The sequence below is a fragment of the Ailuropoda melanoleuca genome, chromosome 15 (assembly GCF_002007445.2).
Source record: "Ailuropoda melanoleuca isolate Jingjing chromosome 15, ASM200744v2, whole genome shotgun sequence".
In the NCBI taxonomy this organism is placed as follows: Eukaryota; Metazoa; Chordata; class Mammalia; order Carnivora; family Ursidae; genus Ailuropoda; species Ailuropoda melanoleuca.
Window position 1 is genome coordinate 31,315,285 of NC_048232.1, and position 27,703 is coordinate 31,342,987.

A 27,703-nucleotide genomic window follows, 5' to 3' on the forward strand; every position below is an offset into this window, starting at 1 on the left:
TGTACTCCTTTTATCTGGCATTTAGAAGCACCTGACCCTTGTGCCCTGCCAGGAACCTCTTCCACCTTAGCGTTCCCATGACCTTTCTGTCATCCCCTTTCCTACATGTCCCCTGCTCTCTTTGTCACCCTCATATGCGCTGTGCTCTGCTGTGCCTTTTTCTCCACGTCCCTGTCCATCACTCTGTGCGTCTCCCTTACAGTTTATCGGGTTCCATAGGGGATATTTTTGCTGTTAGATATGGAAGAATCCATAGGACCCCAAAGCTCTTACACCAGTGATTTTCATTCTTTTTTTTTCCTTTGCTTACATACCATGGAAAATAATTTTGAAAAACTATGAACTCCTTTGAACATTTTTATGTTGACTATAAAAATTTTTCATCCTATCAAAGGGTGTAATTTTGATGTATTTTAAATATATATATTTCAAAATAAAACTATCTCTCTTTAAAAAATGTTTCAAGTAGTATCTCAGTATCTTAGTGATTTGGTAATTCAGCATAAATCATTTAAAAATGTATGAACAACTCGTCTTTAACAGTTGGAGATTTTATATGATTTCTTTTTCATCTTGAACTTGTATTTCCATGTCATTTTCTCCACAGAATTTTATCCTAATGTAATATATTTCTAAGTCATTTATCACACCATCATAGGTCCATTTTATGAAAATACGGATCTAAGTTTAATTTTTCTCACAATTATAAATCTCTAAATGTTAAAAGTAAATTCTGGATTGATGTATCATTGTTATTATCATTAGCTCTTAGTTGATCAAAACAACACAAACATATTAAGATTTTAATGAATAATTATTAAACAGAAGTGTAGTAATTTTTAGAAAAACCTTTCTTACTGAGATGCTTCTATGGCTAAATATTACATGTTACTGGAACGAGGTGCTAGTCAACATTAGATTCTTTGTTTTTATAGATGTAAATGCTGAGGAACTTTGTTCATATAGGTACATATGGGAATAGGAGATTTATTATAGTAGTATCACTAAATTTTATTTCATCTGATTCATATGTCAAAAAATCTCCAAGGGATTTGTCATCCAAAACCATTCTTAATGATCAGCTACAACGCAATCTTGTTCTCTTTCAACTTTGTTGACAGAAAGGAGTTGGAATCCCTTGATTTGCAAAAGAGTTTCTCACCCAGTTAGAGGAGCTTCTCACTTCTGTAGCTTCTGGGAAGTACACCAAAAAGACTTTACCAGACATATGAATGACTTTTAATTATGTCTGCTGTTAAAGAACAACATTTCCATTTGGTGGTGCCGGATTTAACCTGAGACACTTAGGAGGAGCCTTGGGAAAATAAATTTGTGATTCATTTCAGAACATCTTGCCTGATTCCTTTGACCCCATTGCAGTCTATATACCCCTCGAAAGAAGGAGTGATCTTCACTTTATTGTTTTGATTTATCGCATGTCTTTCTCACATTCACATCTCTATGCCATGTACAGTGAGTAGCTCATAGGAGGAACTCTAATATGTGTTGAATGAAAGATTCCCCACCTGTCCTTTTCCCTCTTTAACTTCCCTTTAACTTCTCTTTTGATTTAAATACACTTTGGTCACAATGTTATATGTCCTTTATATGACCTTGTTGGCAAAGCTAGGCAGCATTGTCAAGCCAGTCAGTCAAATCAGACTTACTTTCTGTCAGAAATGGTCTGATTTCATTTCTTTTCAGTTCACGTCACATGTCAATACACATGCACATGACCACCTTCACTCTATATGATTACGGTAAATGGCTGGACAGCTAATAGAAACTGTCATCCCTGTGTGATATCTGTAGACTGAGTGGCAGAAGTCCTCACTGTGCCCCTGGTAGAAATGTCCACAGGACAGGGCAGATTCCAGGCTGTGCTGCAAGTTGTGGAACCTGGGTTAAAGGCAGCAGCCTTACCCTTGCTGTCTGTTTTGTCTGTCTGGTGCCCTGGGAGAGGTCTTTCATGTCAGGGTGGTGCACGTCCAGGGGTGGGTTGGCATGCCTTTTTCTGAGAAGTGGAGAAAGGTAACTGTGAAGAAGCAGGTGGGTACGGAGTCCCTACCTCATACCTCAGCCATGTTCAAGAGTTCTTTGAACACCTAGTTTCAAGACTGCTGCTCTAGTCCAGCCCTGAATTATCTGTTGACAAGATCATTTTGGGGGAAAGAATGATGAAAACTAGTATAGCCTTACCTTATCTTTTCCTTCTGGTCTGGGGGAGTAGATGCCCAAGAAATATCAGAAGTCCCGAGTAGTGAAAGGTCAGTCCATAAGTAGGGGCTGACTGTGATTATCTTTAGCCTGTGGCGAGCTCCTTCTTGCAGGGAATCATTCTTTGGTCTCCAGTTTGGCAGCCAGGGCTCTGAGACTGACCAGAGGCTCTTGAGTGCCAATTGTTAACTTTATAGTTACGTGATCTCCTGGGTCATAATTGCCTGTAAATTGGTAGTGATCGTAACTGTCATTAGTAGATTGTTGTCATGAGGCAATAGGAAGATGGCTTGAACGTACACACAGTAAGCAGTCAGTCAGTGCTTACAGTCAGTCTCTGCTCTTGTGCCTGTGAAGCAGGTACTTGGGTCCCTCAGTGCTGACACCTGGGACTCCCCTGAGCCATTCTATCCCAGGACCTCATGCAAGGAGAGGCCATCCCCTACCTTGGCACTGTAGTTAGGTATTCCAGATGCAGATTTCCCACTGCCCGAGAGACATTCCATCTGGCAGACCCACAAATCCCTCAGGATTGTTATGTCTAAATTAGAAGTCACCATCTTTCCTCTCCTGTCTACTTCCTCGTCCTGGTTTTTTAAGGATAAACCCACTGTCGGTCTGGGTCCCCAGCCAGCAGCCCGAGTCCTGTGATTAATGTCTTGTGTCCCATCTCTCCCCCGTATACTTGGTATCTCTTCCTTCAGTGTCATGACTCACAGCTCGTATTCCCTCACTTGGTCTCTGACCATGGGCCCTTTCCTACCTTCTTGCTTCCAACTCTGTTCTCACTTTTCTTCCACTTTGGTATCAGAAGGATAGCATTCTGAAGCACAGGTCCACTAGGGCCCCTCCTGCTCAAACTGTCCTTTTCCAATGGTTTCCGCTCACCCACAAGGGACAGTGAGCCCTCGGCATGGCATGCAGCCATTCCATTGGGCCCTTTCAGCCTTCCCTGCCAATCCTCCCCTGCCTCCTCCTATGTGCTCCCACAGTTCTGAGCTGCTTCCAGTCCTGAAAGGCCAGGCCCTCTGCTCTGTCACACTGCAGCGGACACGCCATCCTTGTCTGCAGTGCCCTTCCCTCTTGCCCAGGCCAGCCCAAAGTCTGCCTCTTAGGTGTTTTCCCAGATTGCCCACATTTCATCCATTCTGATAGTTCCCCAAATGTAACATCTCTGAAATCAGAACAGGCAATGGCTTCTCAAAATTTAATTGGCAGCATTTTTTACCTTCCTAAGTGGCGAATAGAATAAAGGTGTACCGTAAAAGCAGTGGCGTTAAATTCAATGCAGTTTGTATATTCCTGTCTTGTGGAGTTCATTTTTTTATGGTTTGTAAATAAAGAAATAGTGGGTCGATGTATCCATGAATTCCATGTTGCTTTAGATAGGGACTTGTTTTCCTCATTTTGCATTCTCTGTATCAAGCATAGAGGCTAGCACATCTCAGAAACTTAAAGAGAAAATGGATTGAGTGAATGAAGTAATGAAAGAATGAAGGCAGGGAGTCACTCCTGGGCAGACATGCTAGAGCATTGTGGCAGTCTCTCTGACAGGTGGCTTTCTGGTTTATGCTCCCATATCATTTTCTTCCACCTTTCCTAACTTCACTAAAGAGGGACAGGTCCATTATTTGAGGGCAACGGAATGTAGGTTTTTGAGGCCCAGGCAGAGTATTTGAACTTCCCTCTCCCAGGTCTGAGCGTGACATAGCCATCCCACTCTCAGGACAGCTCTCCTGTCTCTGCAGTCATCTCTTGAGTTGCACGAGGTGGGGTGCTTCAGGGTCTCTTGGCCATGCTAAGCCCTGTAAATTAAATGGACAAGGGAGGTCTTTTTTGGGCTCTGTGGCCTACTTTTCTTGGAAGGATTGCCTTGCCCCAGTGTCTGATCTCTCGAGCTTTCCGGTCTGGAGGACACTGCTTGCACAGTACAAACTGCTGAAATCAAATTAGACTCAGGATATCAGTTTTTCCTCAGTATGTCTTGTACTCTGTCGTCTCACCTGACCTGTGCTTTCCCCAGATTCAGTTGTCGGAAAATTTCTCAGTGAGCAGAGACCCAGAGTCCAGGCTTGGGGTGGTCATTCATCCCATGGGGGTAGAGCTTCATGTCCTCTCTACCACAGCTGTGTTCTGCTGTTCACTAGCGCCCTCTGGTTTGTTAGTTGTAGTGATAAATTCTTACTTTTCTACCACTTCTTTCAACTCTCCTTTTTCAACTGTGAGGACCTTCAGTCTCCCTTCATTTAGCACAGGCTAACCCTTTCTGTACTTTTCACAGCTTCTCATGTTTATAGCCTGCCTTACATGGTTGGTGTTTGTGGTCAGCTCCTCTGTGACATCTGGAAGGCAATTGAATTTCATTGATAAATCTGAGTTAGTCACCCTGTAAGAACAACGAATGCCTTGGAAAGATTTCCTGAAGATAGTCATGTATTAAAGCACAACCTTCTGGAATCAGCCTGGGAGCTGCAAGCCTGCTTCCATCACTGTCTGTATGAGTCTGTGCATCTGACCCGTACGGTCTTCCTGAACCGCAGTAGAATAGAGTTCCTGCCTCCTTGTGACATGGTCAGGAAGATTAACTATGTAACCTGTCAGAGCTCTGGGCATAGAATCGGAGACGGCAGAGGCTCTCAGGAAGTGCAGTCCTTATTCTGGAGTGCAGGTACCCATTTGCTCACTTGAATTGAGGTTCTTGCCTGACCTCGGTCTCTTAGGTATGGGTCCTTCTTTATGCCGACGGCAGCGCTGCACACTGAACCCTGGGTCTGACTGGTAGGAGATGGGAAACGGTGGTTTCTGGGCTCTGCTGTGCCCAGAACCATCTTTTTCTGTCCATGTTTCTTGATAGGGATAGATCAACCATCTCATTTCAGAGTTGCTTCCATACCCCTTGGAAGCAAACCAGGAATAGGTCAGATCTGAAATGATAGCAACCAACATTTGATAGTAGTCCTTTATAAAAGTATAGAGAGCTCTTTGAATCTCACCTTAAAAAATCAAGTGATAACCTTACCACCCTGTGCCGGAATAGATTTCTGGTGGGTCAACTTTGTAGGTTAACTGTGATGAATATACTTATAAATATCTAGAAACAGTATGAGTGAATATTAATCTCAGAATGGGGAAGGGAGCATGTAAGTTTGTAAGACCGATAGGAGAAATTGCCTAAAAATGAAAACTTATGTCAGAATGCATCCTAAAAATTAAACCATCAAATGGGAAAAATACTGTAATACGTATGACAAAGGATTAATACCCTTATGTATTAAAGATTTGTTATACAACCAGTGACATGACTAATGTACCAACAGAAAAATGGGCAACGTTCTGTTTGTGTGCTTATATGTGCACATGTATATTTGCACGTTTATATCTAAATATATTAAAATGCAAAAGTGCATATAACACATCTATGTGCATATGTGTAGAGAAAATACTCCCTTTGAGAGGATACACACCAAAATACTAAGTTATCTCTGGGTTGTTGGATTGTATATTTTTTTCTTTATGTTTCTCTGTATTTTCCTAGTTTAAATTTTGTGTCTTTTTCTTTATACTGCTTAGTATTTTCCAGTGTTTTTTACAGTAACCATACATTTCTCTTATAATCAGGAAAGTTCTAGAAGAATCCACTTTATTTAGGTTTCTGTGCTTCTGGGTAAATCCTTTGGCCCTAGATATTCTCCAAGGCAAACAGAAAACATCTAAAGTTAGCTGGCAGTTTATTGGATGGACACTTGATCTTTGAATGGTTTTCTCCATATGCCTGTACCTACTTCTGCCACCTATTCTGTTCTCTGGAATCTTCTGCTCTCTGCAACTGATCTGCCCTAGACATCTTTGCAGTTTTTCTTATCTTCTCATTATTGTTTCATCTGCTTTGCTTATTTAGACTTCGCTTTGAATGTTCAGAATATCCGCTTCCTCTGTGCCCAAATTTAGAAATAAATGCAGGTCCAGGACAATTCAGAGTGGGCTGGAGTTCTTCGGAGAAGCTGCCCTCCTGCAGTGTGGGAGAGGCACCTTGTACACCTAGTACAGGGCCCGTAGGTGTGGGGTGATTGTGTTCCTACACTGTCTAAACCTGTGTCCCGGTCACTGGTGTTCATGACTTACAGCCCTGTGAAGCTACAAGCTTAGACAGGCTGGGACCTCAGAATATCTTTGCATTTGCCCTGGAGCTAATGCAAAGATAGTCCCTGGGTAATGGGACTCAGTGGTTGTGTTTTGAATTAAGTGAGTTATTGGATTCACTGAATTATTGAAAATTGGAAGTTGTGTGGTAATCTCAAACGTATTATAAGAAAAATTAATATAATCTTTTGATTGTTTAAAGCCTGATCTGTGCTCACCCGCAGGAAAAAGGAAAGGAAAAGAGAACCTTTTCTTTTGAACCAGATTTTATTGGTCCGGATTGACTCTGCTATCCCAGCAATCACCTTTACATCTCAAAACAAAATTTTAGAATCCTTTCTATTGTTGTCAAGGCCTCCCACTTGAATGGCCTGCCAGTCCTTCTCATCCAGAGTAATTAAAAAGCTAAGTAGTTTTTCTTTGTGGTGCAGCTTAGCTCTGTTCCTATCCGATCCTAATTATCTGTTGTCAGATGGAACTCATTTCGTGCAGGCTCCAGGCAGCAGTGCCACTGCCCTGGGAGGGAGGGTAGTGCCAGGAGGGAGGAGCCTGGGAAACCCGGCAAACCATTCCCAGGGCTTCCCCCTTCTCATCACTCCTTGCCTGCACCTGCATGGGCTGCTTCCTCATTTTCAAAGGAAGGATTTTGGATTACCTATTTAGGACTTATTTAGTCCTCATATTATGTGTCAAATAGTGGCTGACATCTGCCACTGGAAGATCTATTTTACAAATGGAACAGGGGAAACCAAGATAATTTTTTAAATGCCTGTCTGTAAAAGAGGTTAGCTGTAATTGCTTTTAGATTGTTAACAAATCCTCAGTAATTAGGCACTTTGTTTTTGATTTTTTTTTTTTAGAAAGTTATATTTTTGAAAGTAAAGAAGTTTTGCTTCTGTGACATTGTGACAAGGGAATGTCACGTGGCAACCTAAGTGAAGTTTTGGTTATCTCTCAGATGACAAATGCTGCCATTTTCTCATTTTATCTGGAGAAAACTTAATGCTAACAGTACTGTTTTTGTTGATTTTAGATGGCTTATTTTTAAAGCCTCAAATGCATTTTCTATTTAAGTCATTATGGAGTTAATTTCAGTAGCTAATTAAAAATTCTCTTAACAAACCATCATGGATGGGATCAAAGGAGAGAGCTATTATTCCTTTTCCAGGACAGTGAGATGTATGATCCACATAATTTAGTCTGTTTTCCCAACAAAGCAAAATCTGACTATTAGTCACTCAGTTATATAGAAACTCTGAAAACTCCAGAGAAATTTGATTGATATGTTATTAGTAACCCAAAATATTCAGGCTTAAAAATGATTAAAGCTAATATCAGAAATGAATTGGCGTATTGCTTAGACCATTACATAAAACACAATGGCTAAAAGCCATTTGAATTTCAGAGCCGATTAATGGCCTCAGTAGTTTCAAATTTATTTTATTTTCTTTTATTTTTAATTAATCAATCAATTAATTAAGATTTTATTTATTTATTTGACAGAGACAGCGAGAGAGGGAACACAAGCAAGAGGAGTGTGAGAGGGAGAAGCAGGCTTCCTGCGGAGCAGGGAGCCCGATGTAGGGCTTGATCCCAGGACCCTGGGATCATGACCTGAGCTGAAGGTGGACGCTTAATTGCTGAGCCACCCAGGCGCCCCTCAAATTTATTTTAAAGACATATTTAGATTTAAGCAATGTAATTCCTCTTTTTTGGTGATACCAGTATAAGAGATTCCACTTATTATTTTTTCTCCTCTGGTAGTGTCTTAGTCATGTTCCTACTAGCTTAGGGGAAAAGGAATTATGAATTGTAATGGCACCAGGGTATCTGAGAAACTTTACAAGTCATTGGAAGTAAGGACTAAAACCATTGTGAATAAGGCAGCTGTGTTGGAGATTCTCAAGATGACCCCTCCGCACTCCCCCCAACCCCCCACCCCACCCGGTTCTGGTGATTCAGTAGGAGGAGTCATAGCCCTCAAAATATAGTCATACTCATGGCTATCACTTATTACAAAGAACATATACAAAGCAAAATCAGTACAAGGAAAAGGTACATGGGCGAAGTCCAGAGGAAACTAGGCACAGGCTTCCAAGAGTCCTTTCCAAGTAGAGTCACGCAGGATGCACTGGGTTTCTCCAGTGACAGCCCATGACATGCACCAGCCAGGGAAGCTCCTTAGAGACCCAGAGCCCAGGATTTTCATTGAGAACTGGTTAAGTAGGCATCCTCTGCCAATATGTACCAAAGTTAGACTCCCAGGAGGAGAGCAGGTGTTGAGCATAAACTACTGTTCGCACAATGTAAGCACAGTGAGCTGCTTTCATCGGTTAGGGAATGGTAGGAACCCTCCCCAAATCCATATTCCCAGACACCAGCTTAGGGCCTCCCTCGCAAACAGGCCATGTCAGGGATGGCAGTCAGACCTCCTAGGTTAACTCTTGCCTGCACAGAAGGAGAGGCACTTCATCCCCCCACCCCATACCTTCAGTTGGGGTGCTGGCAGTATGAACTAGCATCTCCAGATTGCCAGGAGAGAGAATTCATCCAGTTAGGAATGGGTATCTGCCTGGATTCAGGCAGTTATGGTCAGGTCACCTCGTATAAGCGTGGATATTGGGAATTATTTTTGTGTAGGGACTGGCAGTTGGTTTGGGGATTCAGGAGACACTCCACAAGGACGTCAGTCATAGGAATGCATGTATGCAGAAGCCTTTCAGATACTGTGCAGACTTGATTATACAAAGGTCGTCTTAGTGGCATTACACAATAATAGAGAATACAAAATAATACCGTGAACTCAGATTTCAGGTTAGATTCAGCCGGCCCAGTTGCTCAGAGTGAAATAGGAGAAGGTATAGGTATTCATTTGTATAAAAACAGTGAGTGCCTAAGATAGTCTGTAATAGATTTGGATACCTTATTCTTAGGTATTTTATAATGTCTTAGTGAATTTTTTTACTATTCTAATTGGAACTAGTTGGGCTTCATGGAAATGGCCTGATTCTTCCCTGAGATTTAGTTTCATAGGAGATGTACAAGAATAGTATACATTTTTACAGTATTCCTACTTGTTTTGTGTGGTTTTGTTTTAATTTTTTTGTTATGAACTTTCTTGTTAAAACTTTCAGCCCATGCTATTGAAGATTCTGATTTTTAGCCCTCTCTCCTATTTTTGAATAATGCTTTATTTTTTTAGTAGTGCCCATATAGAAGACGCTCTAATATTTCTTGAGGCATGGATATCTTTTATGTGTTGGAGGCTGGGTGATACTGGGCATTAAGGTGACCTTAGAAGCAGTTCCCATAATTGGGAGACACAAAGCCTCTGCACAAACCTATTCCTGGGATGCCCTAGGAAGGACTCTCACCTATGGAATTTGCTAGAAACCCTGCCAGGTCTACTGCCTGTGTAGAAAGTGTTTCCAGATCCCTTCAGGCAATGGGAAACCACTATGGAAATATCATCATATCCCCCTGTGGTGGAGCAACCTTGAATAGATGCATAATAATTTAGTATTGATCAATGTAAGGAAAACATGCACACGTGCGCACACACACACACAGAATACATGCACACATACAAAGTATGTATGTCAGGAAGTTAAAACCTAGCGCTTCTGCCAGACTCTTATTTTCTCTTTTGTTGTGGTTCACATATGGATGATGCTTATTTGGAATTAGGTCAAAAGAAGTCATGCAGGCTGCACAGTGTGAATAGCAGACGCCGTCTCCTGCTATACATGCACTTGAGCTGCAAGGGTGCCGGTCGGCCTCCAGCATGGCCAGGCTGCCTCACAGTCCGTGTGCAGTGCATGCCAGTTGCCTGCAGATGAATCCCTCTGATGGCCAGGTATGGGCACCTTCTCTCGGCAGTATCCTCAGGCTGGTTTTTGCTTTGCATCCCAAACATCTTTGAGACAGGAAGAAGGACAGCGTTCATTCCAGAGATGTGATAAGACTTCCAAGGAAAAACGAAATGTTTCCTTGTGAATTGAACAGAGCATAAACATAGGAAAACATTTCCCCAGCCCTTCAGTCAGATCAGCTGGAGGGCTTTTGAAAACTAGTGAATCTGCCTTGGGTTATGGACTGCCAAGGAAAAAGTCCTCCTCAGATGAGCTGGATTTGTATGCTGTTTGTATGTTTAGGATACCCTGAGGTAGCATTACTGATTCCCGGCGTCCGAGGATGTCATCTCGTTGAAGGAAACCTATTCTTCCTATCCTCTACAGTGACCTACTCCATAAACGTGTCAGCTGACTAGTGTGTACCCTCAAAAGTAAGTGTTCAGGAAAAAAGAGGCAAAACTCAATGATATTAGGTTATTTCAAGAATCCTCTCGGTTCCGTGTCACCTTCTACTTCTTTGGGGCTAAGGACCCCTGTTTTGGGAAACACTAAGGTCTGGTGGAAGGAAGGCTGAGCCATAATGCACAGACAGTAGTAGGAGAAATAACTTTTAGACAGGGCAGTATTTTTGTTGTGAGTTTTACCAGCCTTACTGAGGCGAGAGGGTGCTGAAGGTGCCCCTCTGGAAGAACTCCTAGACAGAAACCTGGTTTTTTCATTAGCACCCTGCCTGGAGCATGACTGGTTTCCATGATAAATAACACTTCTAAGGTGCGTTATCTCTCTTGTGTCTTAATGCTGTTGCGGGTATTGTTATTTTTTTATATTTCACCCAAATTGTGTGTACCTTTATGGGTCGGGTTGGGTTAGAAATAAATAGTCTTATTATTGGTTAATCATTCTGAATTAATGGATGCATACAAGTTTTACGAAATTACTACGTAATGTATTTTTAGTTACTGGAAAGCTGTTACCACTCAGTTAATCGTAGCTGCAAGTTGTGCAGGTGTTAGGGTGCTGTACTTGAAGTAGGTATATATTTTGCTCTGTTAGCCAAGTTCAGATCTGCATTTGTGCAGGTCACATAGTTTTATATATGGTAATTGAGCATCTGGGTACGTTGGTTGGTGGAAGGATGGGGCCGTGACACAGGAGGCCCAGTCCTCAGCAACCTGCCCGGGGTTGGCATGCAGGTGTGTAACATTTCTGTTGCATCTTTTGTTTTCACAGTGAGAGAAAAACGCAAGAGTCTCTTCATTAACCATGTAAGTGAAGCTGTCTCCTTGTGTTCTTCATATGATCATACTGTGTAAGGAGCTTAAATAACCATGTCTGGAATAGGTGCAAATGGTTCGTGTATTTTGTCAATATGTGGAAGAATGTGAAGAATGCTGTGATGTACTTGTGCTCAGTTTGGTTTGTAATTGGACAAGCATGGCTTGGTATTCCACTGTCCGGAGTGTTTTTCCAGAAGCCCCATACTGCTGTTGTTCATGGGAAGATGTGTGTGAACAGTACCACAGCACACACTATGCTGGTCCAAATGAAAGCCACGTCTTTTGAATTTCTAATTCTTTCCTTCTTCTACCCCACCCCCAAATTACTGGTTTTTCTTCTGTAACTCACTTCTGTATGAATTGTTTCTATGAGGCTATCTGCCTCCACACACACTTTCTTCTCCTTAATTGGTATTTATAGGTCCAGTAGGGTCTCTTTGTTCTTTGGTGCTCACGGAAAGAATAAATTTGGTAACACTTAAGTTTTAAAAGGATTTAAAAAATTCAGCTCCAGTCTTTTGGCCAGTTCTGAGCAGTGTCTCCAGCCCCTGTGGGCCAGGCCTAAAGTGTCTCTTTGAGATACTTTGTTCTTCCTTGAGCAGCAAGTGCAGCTGTGTGGCTCCATCTCTGCTGTGTCCACCCTCCCACCAACACTTCCAAGGACACCCCAGCTTGTACCCCTCAGGAATGTGGAGACCTGCCACTTTCCTCTCCCTCTAAATATATGCCTCTTTATTTAGGAAAGAAAACTGTCTCCATGAGGTATGGAATGATGAAGTAGGTGAATTGCCAAAATAAGTATTCTATAAATTCTCATACTGAAAAGAAGAATGATGTATTTGACCTTACAAGGGTTTTTCTGAGAATTTCTAAACTGTCTGCCTTTAAGTATTTGTGGATTGAAATACCTGGCACGGAAGCTGTGTTAAAGAGACTTAAAGCTGTAATATTGCCTTCCCTGCCCTTTGGAAATCTGGACAAAATGCAGTTGAAAAGAAATTCATAAGCCAGACCTACGCTCTCACAGGGGCTCATGCTTGGCCCTTAGTAGATTGATAATTCCTTCTTAGGCAGAGTCAGTATACACATGCCTTTACGGTGTTCGAAGGGTCAGAGAGAGGGTCTGTGGTTTTTATTGGATTCTTAAAGCATTCATGACCTCTTCCCTGGCCTTCTCAAATTTTGAAACATCAATGTATAGAGAATCTGTGAAATTAAAATTTATGTCGCAGGGAAAACATATACCTTATTTAAAAAAAAGCAGTATATACCTAGACACAGAAATTTGAGTGATTTGAACTAATTTTATAAATCCTTACTTTTCATTTCTTTGTCTGCTGGATGCTTTCAGGTACTTTCTGACTTATTATTAGCACTTCTGACAAGGAACTTGCAAGGAAGAGAGAAGAGCTGAAACTGCAGACAGATTACCTTTCCTGGTCATTGCAGCTCTATTAAAGGCATTTTGAAGAAGGAGGAGGGTAGGAGTTTGTCCATGCCACCTGTTCTGATTGTGGCTAATAAGACAGAGATGTACTCTCCTAGTGTTAATCTGCCTGTCTGTTTTTATATTCCCACTTCACCTCACACTTTGTGTTGTGTACAGTCCTGGCACACACTGACTACGTATCTCTTGGACCCAGAATATGGATTAGAATGGTAGGCTATGCATTGTAACCCAGCTCAGCCCTCAGACCTCTGTAAAACATCTCCTCTCCTGACACAAAGAGTGAAATCACACAGCTGTTGAAATCTGCTCTGATGTACTTGTTCCTGTATAAAAGAAATCTCTGTGTTGTCTTCCCTAACAGATGACTGTGTAAAAACATGACCCTCCAGTGTGTGAATAGACCTAGTTGCAAACTAGCATGTTGGTTCTGGCTGTGCAGGGAGAAGCCATTGGAATGTGCCGTTCCAACCAACTGGAATATAATTTGAGTGAAAATGCCTCAGATTCAATTAGGCTAATAAACCAACTGTGTTTTTCAGGTTTTGAGACACTTGGGAGGTATAAGCTAGAGCACTAGATGAAGGATAAATCCTCATCATAGTCAGCAGCAGCGGCGGTAGTCTGTTGACTCCTTTACCGTGTTTGTGCCAGAGTCTGTTCTAATTGGCCGAACCTACTCAGTAACAGTTCTGGGTAGATACAACTTATCATTCCATTTTACAGATGAGGAAAGTGAGGCACAAAGAAGTTAGCCAAATAAGCAGTGGACCCAGGACTGGGAACCAGGTGGTCTGGCTCCAGAACTCCCCTCTGAGCTCTCATCCTGTATGCTTCTCAGAGGATGATACCAGTTCCCATTTGGATGGAGGTTCTTAAGCTTGTTTATCTAAAGTTAGAGATGACATTTATAATTAAATTTTTATAGGATCTTTTGCAGTATTCATTTCTGAATGTGGGCCCTAACTAAAATTTGTAATCTAATTTGTTGTTGAACTGTGGAATGACAGTTACTCTTTGCCCTTGCTTATGAAACCTCTTTATGTTTTATTTGCTTCATTGTGATGGATGTTGTTTCTTTAATTTCTCCTTCAAGTTTCTGAAGAACCTACTTTGTACATGTTGCTAAAATAACCTACAAAGAGGCTATTGTTAAAGAACAATGAAAGCAGTGGCTATAGGTAAGCCATCTTTAGAATGGCGGGGGGAGTTAGCTCTACTCCTGGGTAGTGATGACGGCAGGGGAAATAACTTCCACTAGTTGGAGGAGAATTAGGCTTTTCTGGCTCCCAGCTAGCAACACCTTAGCAAGTGACAGGAGTAGACTTTGGAACATTACGCAGGGAAAGGATCAGTTGAGAATGAACCACTACCCAGGCTGGAAAAGAGATGGGCCTTTAACTGGCTCAGAAGAGCCAAGATAGACATGAAAGATTAAGTAAAAGGAGGCTGCTTTTGAAAGAATTATTATAGGTTTTAAAGCTTGAACCCATTTGAGGATAAACCTCTCTAGGTATTTTGACAGTTAAATCAAGGTGAATTTTAAAGATTAGTATTCTACTCAGCATCTATCTATGTTTTTGATGTAATTAGTATTAACAGTTGTAGGAATATATAATACATTATGAAAGACACTTAGGTTTTTAAAAGAGGGTTGGGTAAAGACCTTTGTTTAAAGTTTGTACTTTATTCAACATTTGCTAAAGTTTTGGCTTTGCTTTTTCTTTTTAAGGTCAGCTATTTTAGTGAATCTTTTAATTAAAATGTGAAGATCTCTCTTATAAATTGTGAATGCCGTTACAGGTGTCTGGAGTCTAGAATCACTCTTGAAACTCAGGGAAGACTCATGCCTTTTACTTTGGCCTAATTTTTCTACGACATCCTCTTGCCATTTGGTGACAGCATACCTAAAGTGCATTGATCATTCTGAGAAGTTAAAAAAAAAAAAAAAGAAATTTAAAAGAATGAATCAGAAGTTGAATGGCTGACTACCGTACTTACTCTCATGAAAAACAATTATAATATTTGTCTTAATAATGAATAGGTGATAGTTCTAGAAACTTTGTGAGAGAATAAAGTAACTATAGGGTGTTACTTATCAGTAGCAATAGTCACACTGTTAGCTGGACTTAGAGCTAAAAGGATTTTGCTCAAGCCCTAGACCTACCACCTGATAATTTGGGGACCTTGAAAAAGTGTGAAAGTCTCAGTTCTCCTGTCTCATAGATCAGGACATAATTCCTGGCCTACCTGACTCAAATGTTACAATGGAAAGGAAAGTGATTTGGAAACGAATTGTAACACCATATAAATTTGTTGATGTTATTACTATTACTGCCTCTTGGACTATAGATAAATTCTGTTTAATTTTCCAGGTTCAGTACGAAAACTGGCAAAAGTCTTCCTGGTATTTAGAGTATGGATACAGTATTTTCATAATTGTTAAGATCAGGGTGAAATATATTTTCTTCAGCTTTGGGAATACTGCTGTGTAGAGAGTTGATGGTCTTCTTAAATAGTTAAATTCTGAATTGATCTCTGCCATCTAGCTTTAAATGGGCTAGGAGTAGATTCCTTCTAAAACAGTGTCTATTCCATGATACTCTACATCTGTTAAGCCATAGAAGCCCAAGAATGAAGTGAGTTCAATCTAGGAACTGAAATAAATAAATTTATTTATTTATTTATTTATTTATTTATTTATTTATTTATTTATTTATTTATTTAAGATTTTATTTATTTGACAGAGATAGAGACAGCCAGCGAGAGAGGGAACACAGCAGGGGGAGTGGGAGAGGAAGAAGCAGGCTCATAGCGGAGGAGCCTGATGTGGGGTTCGATCCCATAACGCCAGGATCACGCCCTGAGCCAAAGGCAGACGCTTAACCGCTGTGCCACCCAGGTGCCCCGGAACTGAAATTTAAAAAAAATTCTAAACCTTGGTTTGCCTCTTTGGGAAATTTGCTCTTAATAGAACACCAATTTATTGAATAACTGCTATGTTAGCATCAATACAAGATGCTTGGATGGTATGAAAGATTTTAATCTCAGTAAGATTTTAACAGTCCAGGAAGATCAGAGGATCCAACTTATATTTTGAAATAATTTCAAATTTGTAGGAAAGTAGTAGTAATACAGAATATAGGATTTTCACAGCTAAGGGAACCGTAGCTACTCTGGTTCTCACACACTCACTGTACTTGACACAGGATGTGAAGTAGGGGGCACGCTTTGTAATTTTATCTCAGGCGTTTTTTTTGAGTATCTAGAAATGATAATGGTGTCCACACTGATAATGTTGATACAGATGAGAAGTTGGTGTAAGGTGTCAGGTCCTTGGGTGTCTTGGTTATGTCTATAAAACACTTTCTCTTGTCCTGTTTCTCTCCTTTTTCCTCCTCACCCACCCTTCCCTTTCTTCATTCGGTCACTCTCATTATGTGGCACAAATAAAGTGCGGCTTGTAAAATGTAATGGCGTATACAAATACAGGATAGCTAACAGGTGGAATTGCTTCCCTGGTGCCTTTGTGGGTCATTTGGAAAACTGCATTGTCCTTGTTAAGACACACAAGTGAAGGGGTCACTGAACCAGTGTCAGGATTTGTCCTGGAAACTTCACGGCATATTGTCGGTGGGAGTTGCTGTATTTGAAACCATGATCTTTTGTATATGATGTTAGGATCTCATCTGTGAATAAGCCAGCACAAATTCTTGACCATGGTTGCCTGGTTTTCACATTGCTTAGACAACGCTGTATGGGTGGAAGGAGCTGTGCTTATATGACTTCAGTCTGACTTCCCAGTTCCTTTGTTGTCATATACTAAGGATAGAGGGGACACAGCTGTTCCTTACGTGAGCTGGACAGGCACCCTCTTTACTATGCCATTTTATTTTTTGCTTTTTGCTCTCTAACCTCAGTCTCAACTTCCATCACCTCGCTTAGGGATTTCTAGAGTAGAGAAAGCAAAGAAAAAACAAGAAGCCTGAGAAAGAGCAATGACTTTGCCAGAAAAGCCCTATAAGAAGCAGACCCTCTTTAAGCAGAGGCTCCCACCCCAGCATCTCTGTGTTACAGTCTGTTCTTTTACTTTGTATTAACGTTGTTACACACACGTATGTTCCATAAAGTTATATGTGTTATATGTTATGTAGTCATAAAACACATATCACTTTTAGACATACATATTTAACTTTTTTATTGAAAAATTTCAAACTTATAGAAGTTACAATAATAATAGTACAAAAAATTCCTTTATGCCCTTTACCCAGATTTACCACTTCTAAGCCAGTATTTTATCACTTTCTATCCATACTCTGATCATTATCCTATATACTTTCTTCTGAATTGTTTGGGAGTAGATTACCTGCATCATTTCCTTTACATCCTAATACCCCACTGCGTATTCCCTAAGAACGAGGATATTCTCTGTATAACTACAATATTGTTATCAAAATCAAGAATTTAACATTGGTAAAATTCTTTTTAACTGTCCATCATCCAACTGTGTTAAGTGGCCCCATAATGTCCTGTGTAGCGTGTTTTTCTCTGGTACTGCTTTCAGTCCAGGATCACACATGGCATTTAGTGGGTGTGCCCCTCAGTGTCCTTTAATCTGGAGAGGTCCTCAGCCTTTCTTTGTCTTTTCCTAACACTGACATTGTTGAAGAATACAGGGCCAGGTGTTTTTCGTTTGGTTGGTTTTTAAAGATTTATTTATTTGTTTGTTTCTTTATTTAGGGGGGAGGGGCAGAGGGAGAGAATCTTCCAGCAGACTCTGAGCCCAGCACAGGGCTCAGTCTCATGACCTGTGAGATCATGACCTGAGCTGAAACAAGAGTCAGAGGCTTAACTGACTGAGCCACCCAGGTGCCCCAGTTTGTTTGTTTGTTTGTTTGTTTGTTTTTAACAGAATGCTCCTCATTTTGAATTTGTCTGAAGGATTTAGGAAAGCATTTAGAGCCAGAATACTTTATGGAATGCTCCCTTGCGCTTATTGTTTCAAATCTGGAGACACAATATCCTTCTGACTTCATTGGTGATGTTGATTTTGATCACCCTGCAGGGTGCTGTCCAGATTCTCTACCCACTATTTAAGGGCTTTCCGCCTGCCAACTATTAAGCAGTCTATGGGCCATGCAAATATCCTCCTTATCTCCAACCCCAGATTTAGCATCTATTGATTATTCTTGCTTGAACCAGTCTTTACATTTTGGTTGCAGAATGCTAATTTTCCAGCCCCATTGCTTCCTCCCCATGTGGCAGTCATCATTCTGCTCTCGGGGGAGCCCTTTCTTCCCATCCACCCATTCCACCATCCATCCATCTTTAGTATGGACTTCTGGATTTCTGTTTTTTCAATGATTTATAGCCATTCCTGTTAATTATTTTGATGCTCACATTTCCCTAGGTTTGGCTAGTGGCAGTCTTTTCAAACTGGTTCTGTGTTCCTGTGGCATGCCCCCATCTTTTTTTTTTTTTTTTTTTTTTTTTGAGCACTCTCTTGCTTTTTGGCACAGTAAGATATTTCAGGCTCACCTTGTACCTCCCTGGGTCAGCCCTGGAATCAGCCATTTCTTCAGGGAGCCCTGATTTTTTTTGTCCTCTGGTGACAACAGTATTAGAAACCCAGATCTAGACTTCATGTGTACTCCCCGCTGCTGGACGTCAGTGCTTCCCACTGGCCCATTCAGCAAACATAGCTAGGGAAGACGTATTTTAGAATCATTAATTCCTACTGGTAACTTTAATTTCCAGTTCTAGTCTGTCCCATCAGGTGTTGTCTTGCTTTTGGTTGTAACTATTTTTTTTCCTTCTATGAAAAATTTATTTAAAAAAAAAACAGCCTTATTGAGGTATAATTTACATACCACAAAATTCACCCTTTTAGACTAATACAATTTAGTGGTTTTTAGTATATTCATAGAGTTGTGTAACCATTACTACAGTCAATTTCAGAATGTTCTCATTACCCCCCCAAAAAACCCTTGTGTTCATTAGCAGTCACTCTCTGTTCTTCGTCCCCCCTAGCTCCTGGCAACCACTGCTCTGCTTCCTGCCTCTGCAGATTTGTCTCCTGTGGACATTTCATATAAATCTAATCTTATATTATGTAGCCATTTGTGACAGACTTCTTTCCTTAGCATGTTTTCAGGGTGCATCCAGATTGAATTAGTTTATATTAGAACTCCATTCCTTTTTATGGCAAATACCATTCCATCGTGTGGCTAGGCCATATTTTATCTATCCATTCATCAGTTGATGGACATTGGGTTGTTTCCACCTTTTGGCTCTTATGAATAATGCTGCTGTGAATATTCTTATACAGGTTTTTGTGTGGACATATATTTTCATTTTTCTTGGGCATATACCTAGGGGTAGAATTGCTGGGATGTATGGCCATTCTATATTTAACATTTTGAGGAATTGCCAAACTGTTTTCCAAAGTACTGGTCTTTGGCTTTAAATAAAGTGTGGCTGCAGTCCTGTGAATTCAGTTTTAAACTCTGATCAACAATTAGCTACTTGTTTCTTCAAATCACAACTCTTATTTTTTCTTTACTTCCTTTTACTTTTTTCTTTTTTAAACTTTTCCCAAGAGAAGAAATGACCTCCTGGAACCAGAAACGTTTTTACCAATATGACTATAACTGCATTCATTGAGAATTTTGAAAGGGATAATGTTTAAGAACAAGTTGGTGTAGCAAGAACACTTTATTAGGAGTCAGGTGACCTGAATTCTGATTGTTCTGATACAGCTCCACTTTGTAATGCCCAGTTCCTGTGTGACTTGTTAAAGCACTTTGATTTTGTCACCCATAAAGAGGAATGCTATTGCTTACCTCCCAGAATTGTCTCACAGTAGTTATGAATGGCAGTGGAGATAGGATATGTGTGGGCCCTTGAACATTTGCATTGTGCACATTTGAGCTTCTGCAATAGTTTCTTAATTATGTAGAAGCGTGAGCTCAAATAAAGTAGGAAGGAAACTTGAATTTCTTATATTCTGAGGCACGTCTAACCTATTTTTGAGTCTTTCTGTAAGTTAAAAATTTTAAGACCTACATTGGATAAACATCCACCCTACTTTACCCCCAGCATTCTGGAAAATGCTCATTTCTGATCCCACCCTACACCAGAAAATACAGCCTGGACTATATATGCCATTGCATTTAAGAAATGAAGTAATAGAAAAACGTTATTTGGAAAATGAACCTCTCTTTCTTTTGTAGCTGCAGAAAGAACTTGGGCAGCAGTAAACACACCCTGTGCTCGTTGCCGAACGGAAGCCTCCTGAAGGATGGGGAGGCCCAGGGCGGTGCCACACGCCCTCAGTGCTCAGCCTTAGTGCTATCGGGAAAATCTCTCTACTTCAGATGGTGCCAGGCCTACAACATTATGTTTCTGGATATTGCCTCACAGCCAGAAGTTTAATAACAAAAAGTACTTCTCATTGTAGAGTTGGTGCACTGAGCCATAATAAGGCCAAGATTTGAGCTGGGATTGAAGTACATTATGAATGTAATTATTTTGTAGTGACAGCATGCATGACTCACAGTAGAGTAAAATTTGACCTCAGTGCTGGCATCTACCCAGTTTTTGTTCTTGAAATCCAATGTTGGTTTATTTTCTGCTTTCACAAATTAATGATTTTGTCTGTTTCTGTTCTTAATTCTATGGATGTTTGCTTTTTCTTTTAGTCTTTCAGAGCTTGTAGGCTTTCCTTGCTATAAAAAATTGATCCCTGCTAAAAGCTGTTCAGTCTCCCTTTTTCTTTTCATGGAGTGTTAGTTAGTTAATACCTTGAGATCAAAGATGAGGGGTCTTCCTTTTGTTTGTTCTTTTGTCATCGGGTCTCTGAGGCCTGTGGTGGTATTGGAAGGATGCTGGTGGCGCTCTCCTCTCTCATGGCCCTCCTCTCAGCTGTGAGTGCTTCTGCCCTCTTGGATAAGTGCCCTGGGTTTGTATGGACTTGGAAATTGCACAGAATGCCCTTGTATCCACTCCATATTGGCTGTGTGACTTGGGCAAAGATACTTTCTTAATCTAATGTGGGAACTACCACGCCCTGCCTTCATCGTTTTGCGACTGTCTGCACATCATGAGTATTCAGGAGGTGGCAGGTGGTGGCAGTGGGCACCCCAGCCCCTTTCCCACCTCTCCTGTGCTCTTCCCACATTTATTTTGCACACATCAGGCCCTCAGTTAATTCTTAATAAAGGAATACTAGTGCAAATTTCATTTCTCTGTACTTTGGGAAACTAGCTTTCTCAATGAAAATTTAAAAAATGAGGACATTTTGATTTCTGGAGATTTTGTTTTTCAAACTTTTATAACTTTTTTCCTCTACCAATATTACCTCGTATTTTCTAATGCTTTGTTTTTATTTGATCCTAACAAACACTAAGAAATAGGTCAGTTTTGTCCAACCATTGAAAATAGGAAACTAAAGCACAGAGACTAAGTGTTATTAAGTGACTTAATAATGCTCATTGAGCATGTTCATGGGCTCAGCACCACAATGAGGGGTGATGTGGCTCTCCATATTTTACAGATGAACACATTGAAGCTTGTGGAGGTAAAGCATATGGTGACCTCATAATTTATTGCCTGAACTGAGACACTATAGACTGTAAATAGGGTTTCTGTAATGGTTACTCAAGGACAACAACAGGGGCAAATTTGGACTATCCCCAGCAAGCCAGGATGTCTCATCATCCTGTTTAACTAACTTGCCCAAGTTTACATAACTAAGTGGAGGAGCTACCTCCTGAGCTCCAGGCTTTCAAACGCCAGCCATACTCTTGCTTCACCTGTGCTAGTGTCTCATCCATATTAGCTGAATCCTAGCAGGACAACAAGAGAGCCAGGACTCTGGCCCCTTTGTTCTGCCAGACACTGCCTCACTGCAGTATGTCCTGAGCGTGTCATTAGTATTTCTCTGTCCAGTGGCAAGAGTCCTTGCCCTGGGCTCCTGTTTGCCAGCTTATTAAAACATGGTATTCTCCTTTCTGCGGTTGGTAGGAAGGCATGGACTTTGGAGTCAGACAAATGTGTTACAAATGTGAACTCTGGTGTCTTAGATTTGACCTTGGAAACGTTACTTAATTTCTCTGACCTCCTTTGACTTATCTATGAAATGAGAATTCTCCTCGCCTTGTTGGGGGTTTGTGAGCTGTTAAATGAACACATGAAAAGTATCCAGATTACTGTTGACTTTTATTTGATAGCCATTAAATAAAAGTTGTTGTTGTTACTGTCATTATGTCACCATTTAATTATGTCTAAGTGTAGTGTATGTGGAAGGAAGAAGTGAGTGGTGACCTGGGGACATAAAGAGATGATGAACATCTCCTCCCTGCAGTGGAGAACCTCTGAATCATTTAAGCAGGGAGGTGACATGATCTGATTTGCTTTGTAAAAAGATCACAGTAGCATCAGAGGAAGACTGGTTTGGTAGAGGAATAAGCCTAGAGGCAGGATGGCTTTTGCAGTGATATGGGTGAGAAGTGATGGAGGCCATTCATATACCAGTTAGTGGCTGGAGGGACGTCGAGGAAAATGCTTTTGAAATGTATTTCCGAGGTAGAATCAGTGGTATTTCATGCAAGGAGACCAAAGGAAAGACAAAATATTTTGTGGGGGGCACCTGGGTGGCTCAGTCGTTAAGTGTCTGCCTTCCGCTCAGGTCATGATCCCAGGGTCCTGGGATCGAGCCCCTCATTGGGCTCCCTGCTCAGTGGGAAGCCTGCTTCTCCCTCTCCCACTCCCCCTGCTTGTGTTCCCTCTCTTGCTTTGTCTCTCTCTGTCAAATAAATAAAATCTTAAAAAAAAAAAAGAATATTTTGTGGATTTCTGGTTTTAAGCCATTGTAATTGAATGGAAGAAGAGGTTTGTTTGCCGTTTGAGGTGCCTATGAGAAACATTTAGGTGGAGAGCTTGGAAGAGAGGTTGGGCCAAAGAGGAGAGATTTGGGACTCACAGGAGAGCAGAAGGAAGCTGCACTAATGGGACTACAGGAGGACCTCCTGGGAGGAGAGTACAGGGGAAAGAGAAGACTGTCATCCTCCAGGGAGTTCAGAGAAGTGGAGTCCAAAAAAAGGGACTGAGTACCCAGCAAGATAGAAGGAAACCAGGAGAGAGCTAGGGCTGGAAAGTACTCATTACAGAAGCAGCTTGGGGTTCTTTGTGAATGGGTATTGCATGTGGAGTGTGAGTCAACTTCTAGAAAATTTGAAGAAGCGGAGTCATTTACTAGCCCTGGCCTGGAGAATGATAGGTCTTCCACTGAAGGTGAGGGGAGCAGTACTACCCGTTCGTTTGCCAGGGAGGAGGAAGCAGTAAAGTGAGTGGATGCTGCCTGATGGCCTCTTAGTTCTCTGTGATGCTTGCTGCCTGCAGGAGGTCAGAGTGAGGCAGCTGACGGAGATCTGAGAAGGTGGGGGGTTGGATGGAATAGTTGGGAGAAGGATTTCTGGTTATTGTGGAGGGTCCAGTGGAGGTCTTAGCCCTGTACCCGCATTTCTCTTTGTCCTGCACTTGGATTTTGTGTGTGTGTGTGTGTGTGTGTGTGTGTGTGTGTCTATCCGTCTGTCTCCACATATCTTTGTATCTGACAGACATCTAATTGGAATCATAGAAAGGGATAATCTCATTATTTGGGACACATGATAATTCTTCAATAAAATCTTCTTAAATACACAGTCCAACAATTGTGTGTTAGTGGAACTGGGTGTAGATAATGGGTTATTTGTGCGACATTATGGGAATAGGTGGACTAGATGATCTGCACTCCAGTTCTCAAGTTTTATTCCAGGTATTTATTACTTAATTTGTAAAATATACATATTTCAAAGATATAAATTTTTATTTTCTTAAAATATTTTGAATAATAGTTTAGACCATTTATTTCCTTAAAAGCCATATTTGGGCTTCTCACTGATTGGCCTGCCCTCTGCTCCCCTTCCAAGCAGTTTATGGGTGATGTTACAGTGTCTGCTCTTTCACCAAGACTGTCATTCTTGGTACCATCTGTCTGAGCCAGCTAACGAGACTCTTGTGCCCTTCCTTTTCCAATAAAACATTGCTTAGGTATTTTCTTCTGTATATTTCTAGTATGTTATGTACATTAGCATAAAAAAACATTCCTATCACTTTTTTTTGACATGTTTAATGTACTCTTTATTTAACAAGGACTGATGTAATGCTTCCCATGTGCTGGCCCTGCTCTAAGCACTTTATTAACTCATGTACTCATAATGACCCTGTGAGGTAGGGTCTATTACCTTTGTTTTACAGACAGGGAACCGGAGGTGCAGAGAGGGAGGGTAAGTAACTCGCCTGGTCACAGAGTGAGTTATGGCTGAGTCAGTTTCACACCTGCAGTTGCGACTCTAGCACCTGTCTTCTTGACTGCTGTTCTCCAGTGCATCATATGGCCGTGTTATTTATGAGCAAAGACTGAAACCTTCTTGGAAGATTTTAGAGCCGAACATACACATGTACAAGCATATGGACTTTCAGAATCATGGGACGTCTAAATTAATGTAGTATTATGTTATATAATATTAAAACTGAGAACCATATATCTGGTGCACCACGTGCTTATTCAAAATATCGAGCAAATGAGAACACGGTCTTCTGTGAAGGTGCGTGTGTCTCCGACGCTTCAGAGCCATCGCAGATGTTTCAAGCTGTCCGACGCACATTGGTGCTGCTTATTAGAAGGTGTTGGTGCCTGGGCTGACTCTCCCTTCCCTCTGCAAACAGAAACCAAAGCACAAGAACAACCCCAGAGTCGAGCTTTTCTGCCACAGGGTTCTAATTATTTGAGCTTTTTAGTGACGTGGATTTCAGATCGAGAGAAGTATACATTCTCTGAATCTTGTAGTCCTGATCTTCAACAGGTGGCTGAACACCCAAATGATATTTTAGAGTGATGAGGCACCTGCAACTCAAAGTCTTCATAACTCAATACGAGGACCTGTATTCAATTCAGACACTGTTATAGAGTTTTGAAAGCTTAGTTGGTGTTCCCCTGGCAAATTGAGGGCTTTGGCTCGCCAGCCCTGAGTGCTGGGAGGCTGCCCCTCTTTGGGGCTGCTTTCCAGTTAACCCTCTGACCCTTAGGGACTGTGTGCGCCCAGGGGTGTGCCTGCCCATGGGCTCAGGGAGGGAGTTTCTTAGACTGTGAAGGGATGTGTAGATTATGTTCACCTGTGTCTCCTTGACACCCATGCTCATGTTTTCATAGGCGAACTATTCTTTGCAGTTCCCCTCACATTTTAATCCTGAGAAATTTGTGTCAGAAGGCGTAGTTGAAACCACACAAAATAGAAATGAATTATTATTGTCCTTTTGTTTCATTGTTGGGATTATACCTGAAGTTACCGTGTCTCTAAAATTCATTAACATATCAATTAATTATTGAATTTTTGTGTTAAACACAGTATCTGTTGAGATTTTGTTTGTAGATTTTGCACCTATGGGGAAAATTTCATAAGACCTTTAAAAGCTTGCCACCTGTATTAATAGCTGTATTATGTTATGAGTTTTTAGTGTGTTTTGTGTGACTTAAGTATGATTGCTGTAAGAGCTTAAGAGAAAAATTATTTTTAGTGCCTATGGATCGTCATAATGAGAATTTTGTGATTAATTTGATAGGTGTGAAAATGCCAATTTAAAATTGACATTCAAATTGTAATTTGAACTTTGCAGATTTTCTTTGTGCCCTTTCCTTACACTGGCACAAAACAGTGTGAGCTTAAGAAGGAAAGCCCAAGAACTGAATTTCCTGACTTTGGTTATTTCCTTCTGACCCACGTGCTATTTATAAACCAGTGCTAGGGAGGGTTATAATGTTTCAGTAGTGCAGTGCCCTCTAGCCGCAATCCAAGGAACTGGATACTTGACTATTAACATTTTTATTTAGTTTTGAGGGGAGATTCTGTTTATGACATTGGTTTATATTTCTCAGGCTATTGCATATTTTAATAATTTTATTACAGAGGAAACCTTATTAAATATGAAGTAAATTTTAAAGTGTGGAATAGGGCATTTGGTCTCTGATTAGCTTTAAGGCTTCCTTTTCATTTGTAAAGTGTGGACATGGAATTTTCTTGCACGTGGGCACTTGAGGCAGGCAGTTTTATTAGCCCTAAAGGGATTATTTGCATTAGTTGCTGAAAATGCCTCTTAGACTGTCAACATAGCACCAGGCAAATGGAAACTTGTTTGGGTGATTTGATTTTTTGTTTCCTAACTTGCTTTTGAATAAGAATTATCTGGAGTAATGTCTACTAATCATATCACCCACATAGTGGCAAAAATCTAGTTAGTATTCAATTAGATGTCATCAGTGTATAATTTAAATTCTGTTTTCTATACCAGTACGTTTCAGAAGTAGTTCTTCAGAGAGGTCCTTCAGAGAGCTCAAACTTTATACATTTGTGAAAGAACCAGTCATAAGACAGAATAGGCACTGCCTGTTGGTTGTATTTTCAAAAGTATCAGATAATCTTCCTCTTTAAAATGTGTTTCGCCCCTAACAAAGCAATACTTTTTTCTTATAACTTCACCTCCTGAAATTCAAGCTGATTAACCAGGAGATCTAAATTTACATTGGCTGCATTTTCAGTGGCCTCCAAATCAACTGTACCTAAAGAATAAAGAAAATGGGTACAGTTGCTTCTTGCCTTGATCCTGATGCATAAAACCAGGTTGCTGCCTTAATTAGGGTCTTTCACTGGTGTAATGAGCAGTGTCATTGTTTCATACAGGCCCCAGGGCAGGTGATTTTCTTGGACTCTGCAGCACACTCTTTGGTGGTGGCCTGCAGGAGAATACTGTTCTCCAGTGAGGGAGGTTTGGGACTAGCAGTGGTGGTGGTGACTTTTACATGTAGAGGAACAAGGGATTTCATTGTATGAAGAAAGTGTTTTTGTACTGTTCTTGATGTTGGCATTAATATTTCTTGCTAAGGCATTTTTCCTCAGTGGTCTCATATCAAGTTTAAGACGATGATGTTTCTTGGAAGAATTTTGAATCCCATTTAATTGTCCTGTCTTGTTGCCATTGTTTTCTAGCATCCTCCAGGACAAATAGCGAGGAAATACAGCTCCTGCTCCACTATTTTCCTAGATGATAGCACAGTCAGTCAACCAAACCTCAAGTATACAATTAAATGGTGGGTACACACATTTTTGCTTAACTGAATTCTTTTTCTGTTCCTTAACCTGACAGCTAACTGGTTGGTTGTGGGGTCTGGAAGTGGTAAGATTGGGCTGGAGGAGGCCATTGACTATTGAGGAAATCTGTTTAAAAAGTGATTTTGGTAGGTAAAATGTGGGGTGTTCCAAATATTTGTGCATATTCGCATTTGGTCTAAATTTGGTCTAAATTTAAAATTATTTTAAATGTAGGTGAAGATATGTATTTGATTTCTACCTCCCACTTTTTATTAAAGCCACCCTGGAATAACTCTACTAATATTTTACCTTTGAAAAATAAAGCAGGGCTTTTGTGGTCCCATTTAAGACTCGGGGCTACAGTAGAAAGCAGGCCTGACAGTGAAAGTGTATTTGCCCAGAATTGAGAGATCTAAGTTATGGTCTTGGCTCTCTCAGCAACAGGGAGGGTTTGGGTAAGATCCTTCTCTTTGGAACCTTGTTTTAAAGTGGGGTTTAAGGGAGGAAGGGGAGTCTTTGGATAAAATCCTTTCCCTTTTGGGCTTCGGTTTCCTTATTTTAAAATGGATGTTAAGAGGGAAG

The 27,703-nt window shown here is 40.8% G+C and overlaps 1 protein-coding gene across 1 annotated transcript in view; it reads left to right on the forward strand.

The window, feature by feature from the left end:
- The window catches only part of CCNY (cyclin Y), a 218,915-nt gene that overhangs the window by 154,730 nt on the left and 36,482 nt on the right, over positions 1 to 27,703 (forward strand). Inside the window, exons 3-4 of the mRNA XM_002928904.4 lie at positions 11,442 to 11,476; positions 27,020 to 27,120. Of these exons, the coding sequence (XP_002928950.1) occupies positions 11,442 to 11,476; positions 27,020 to 27,120 (136 nt within the window). The remainder of the gene's footprint in view (positions 1 to 11,441; positions 11,477 to 27,019; positions 27,121 to 27,703) is intronic.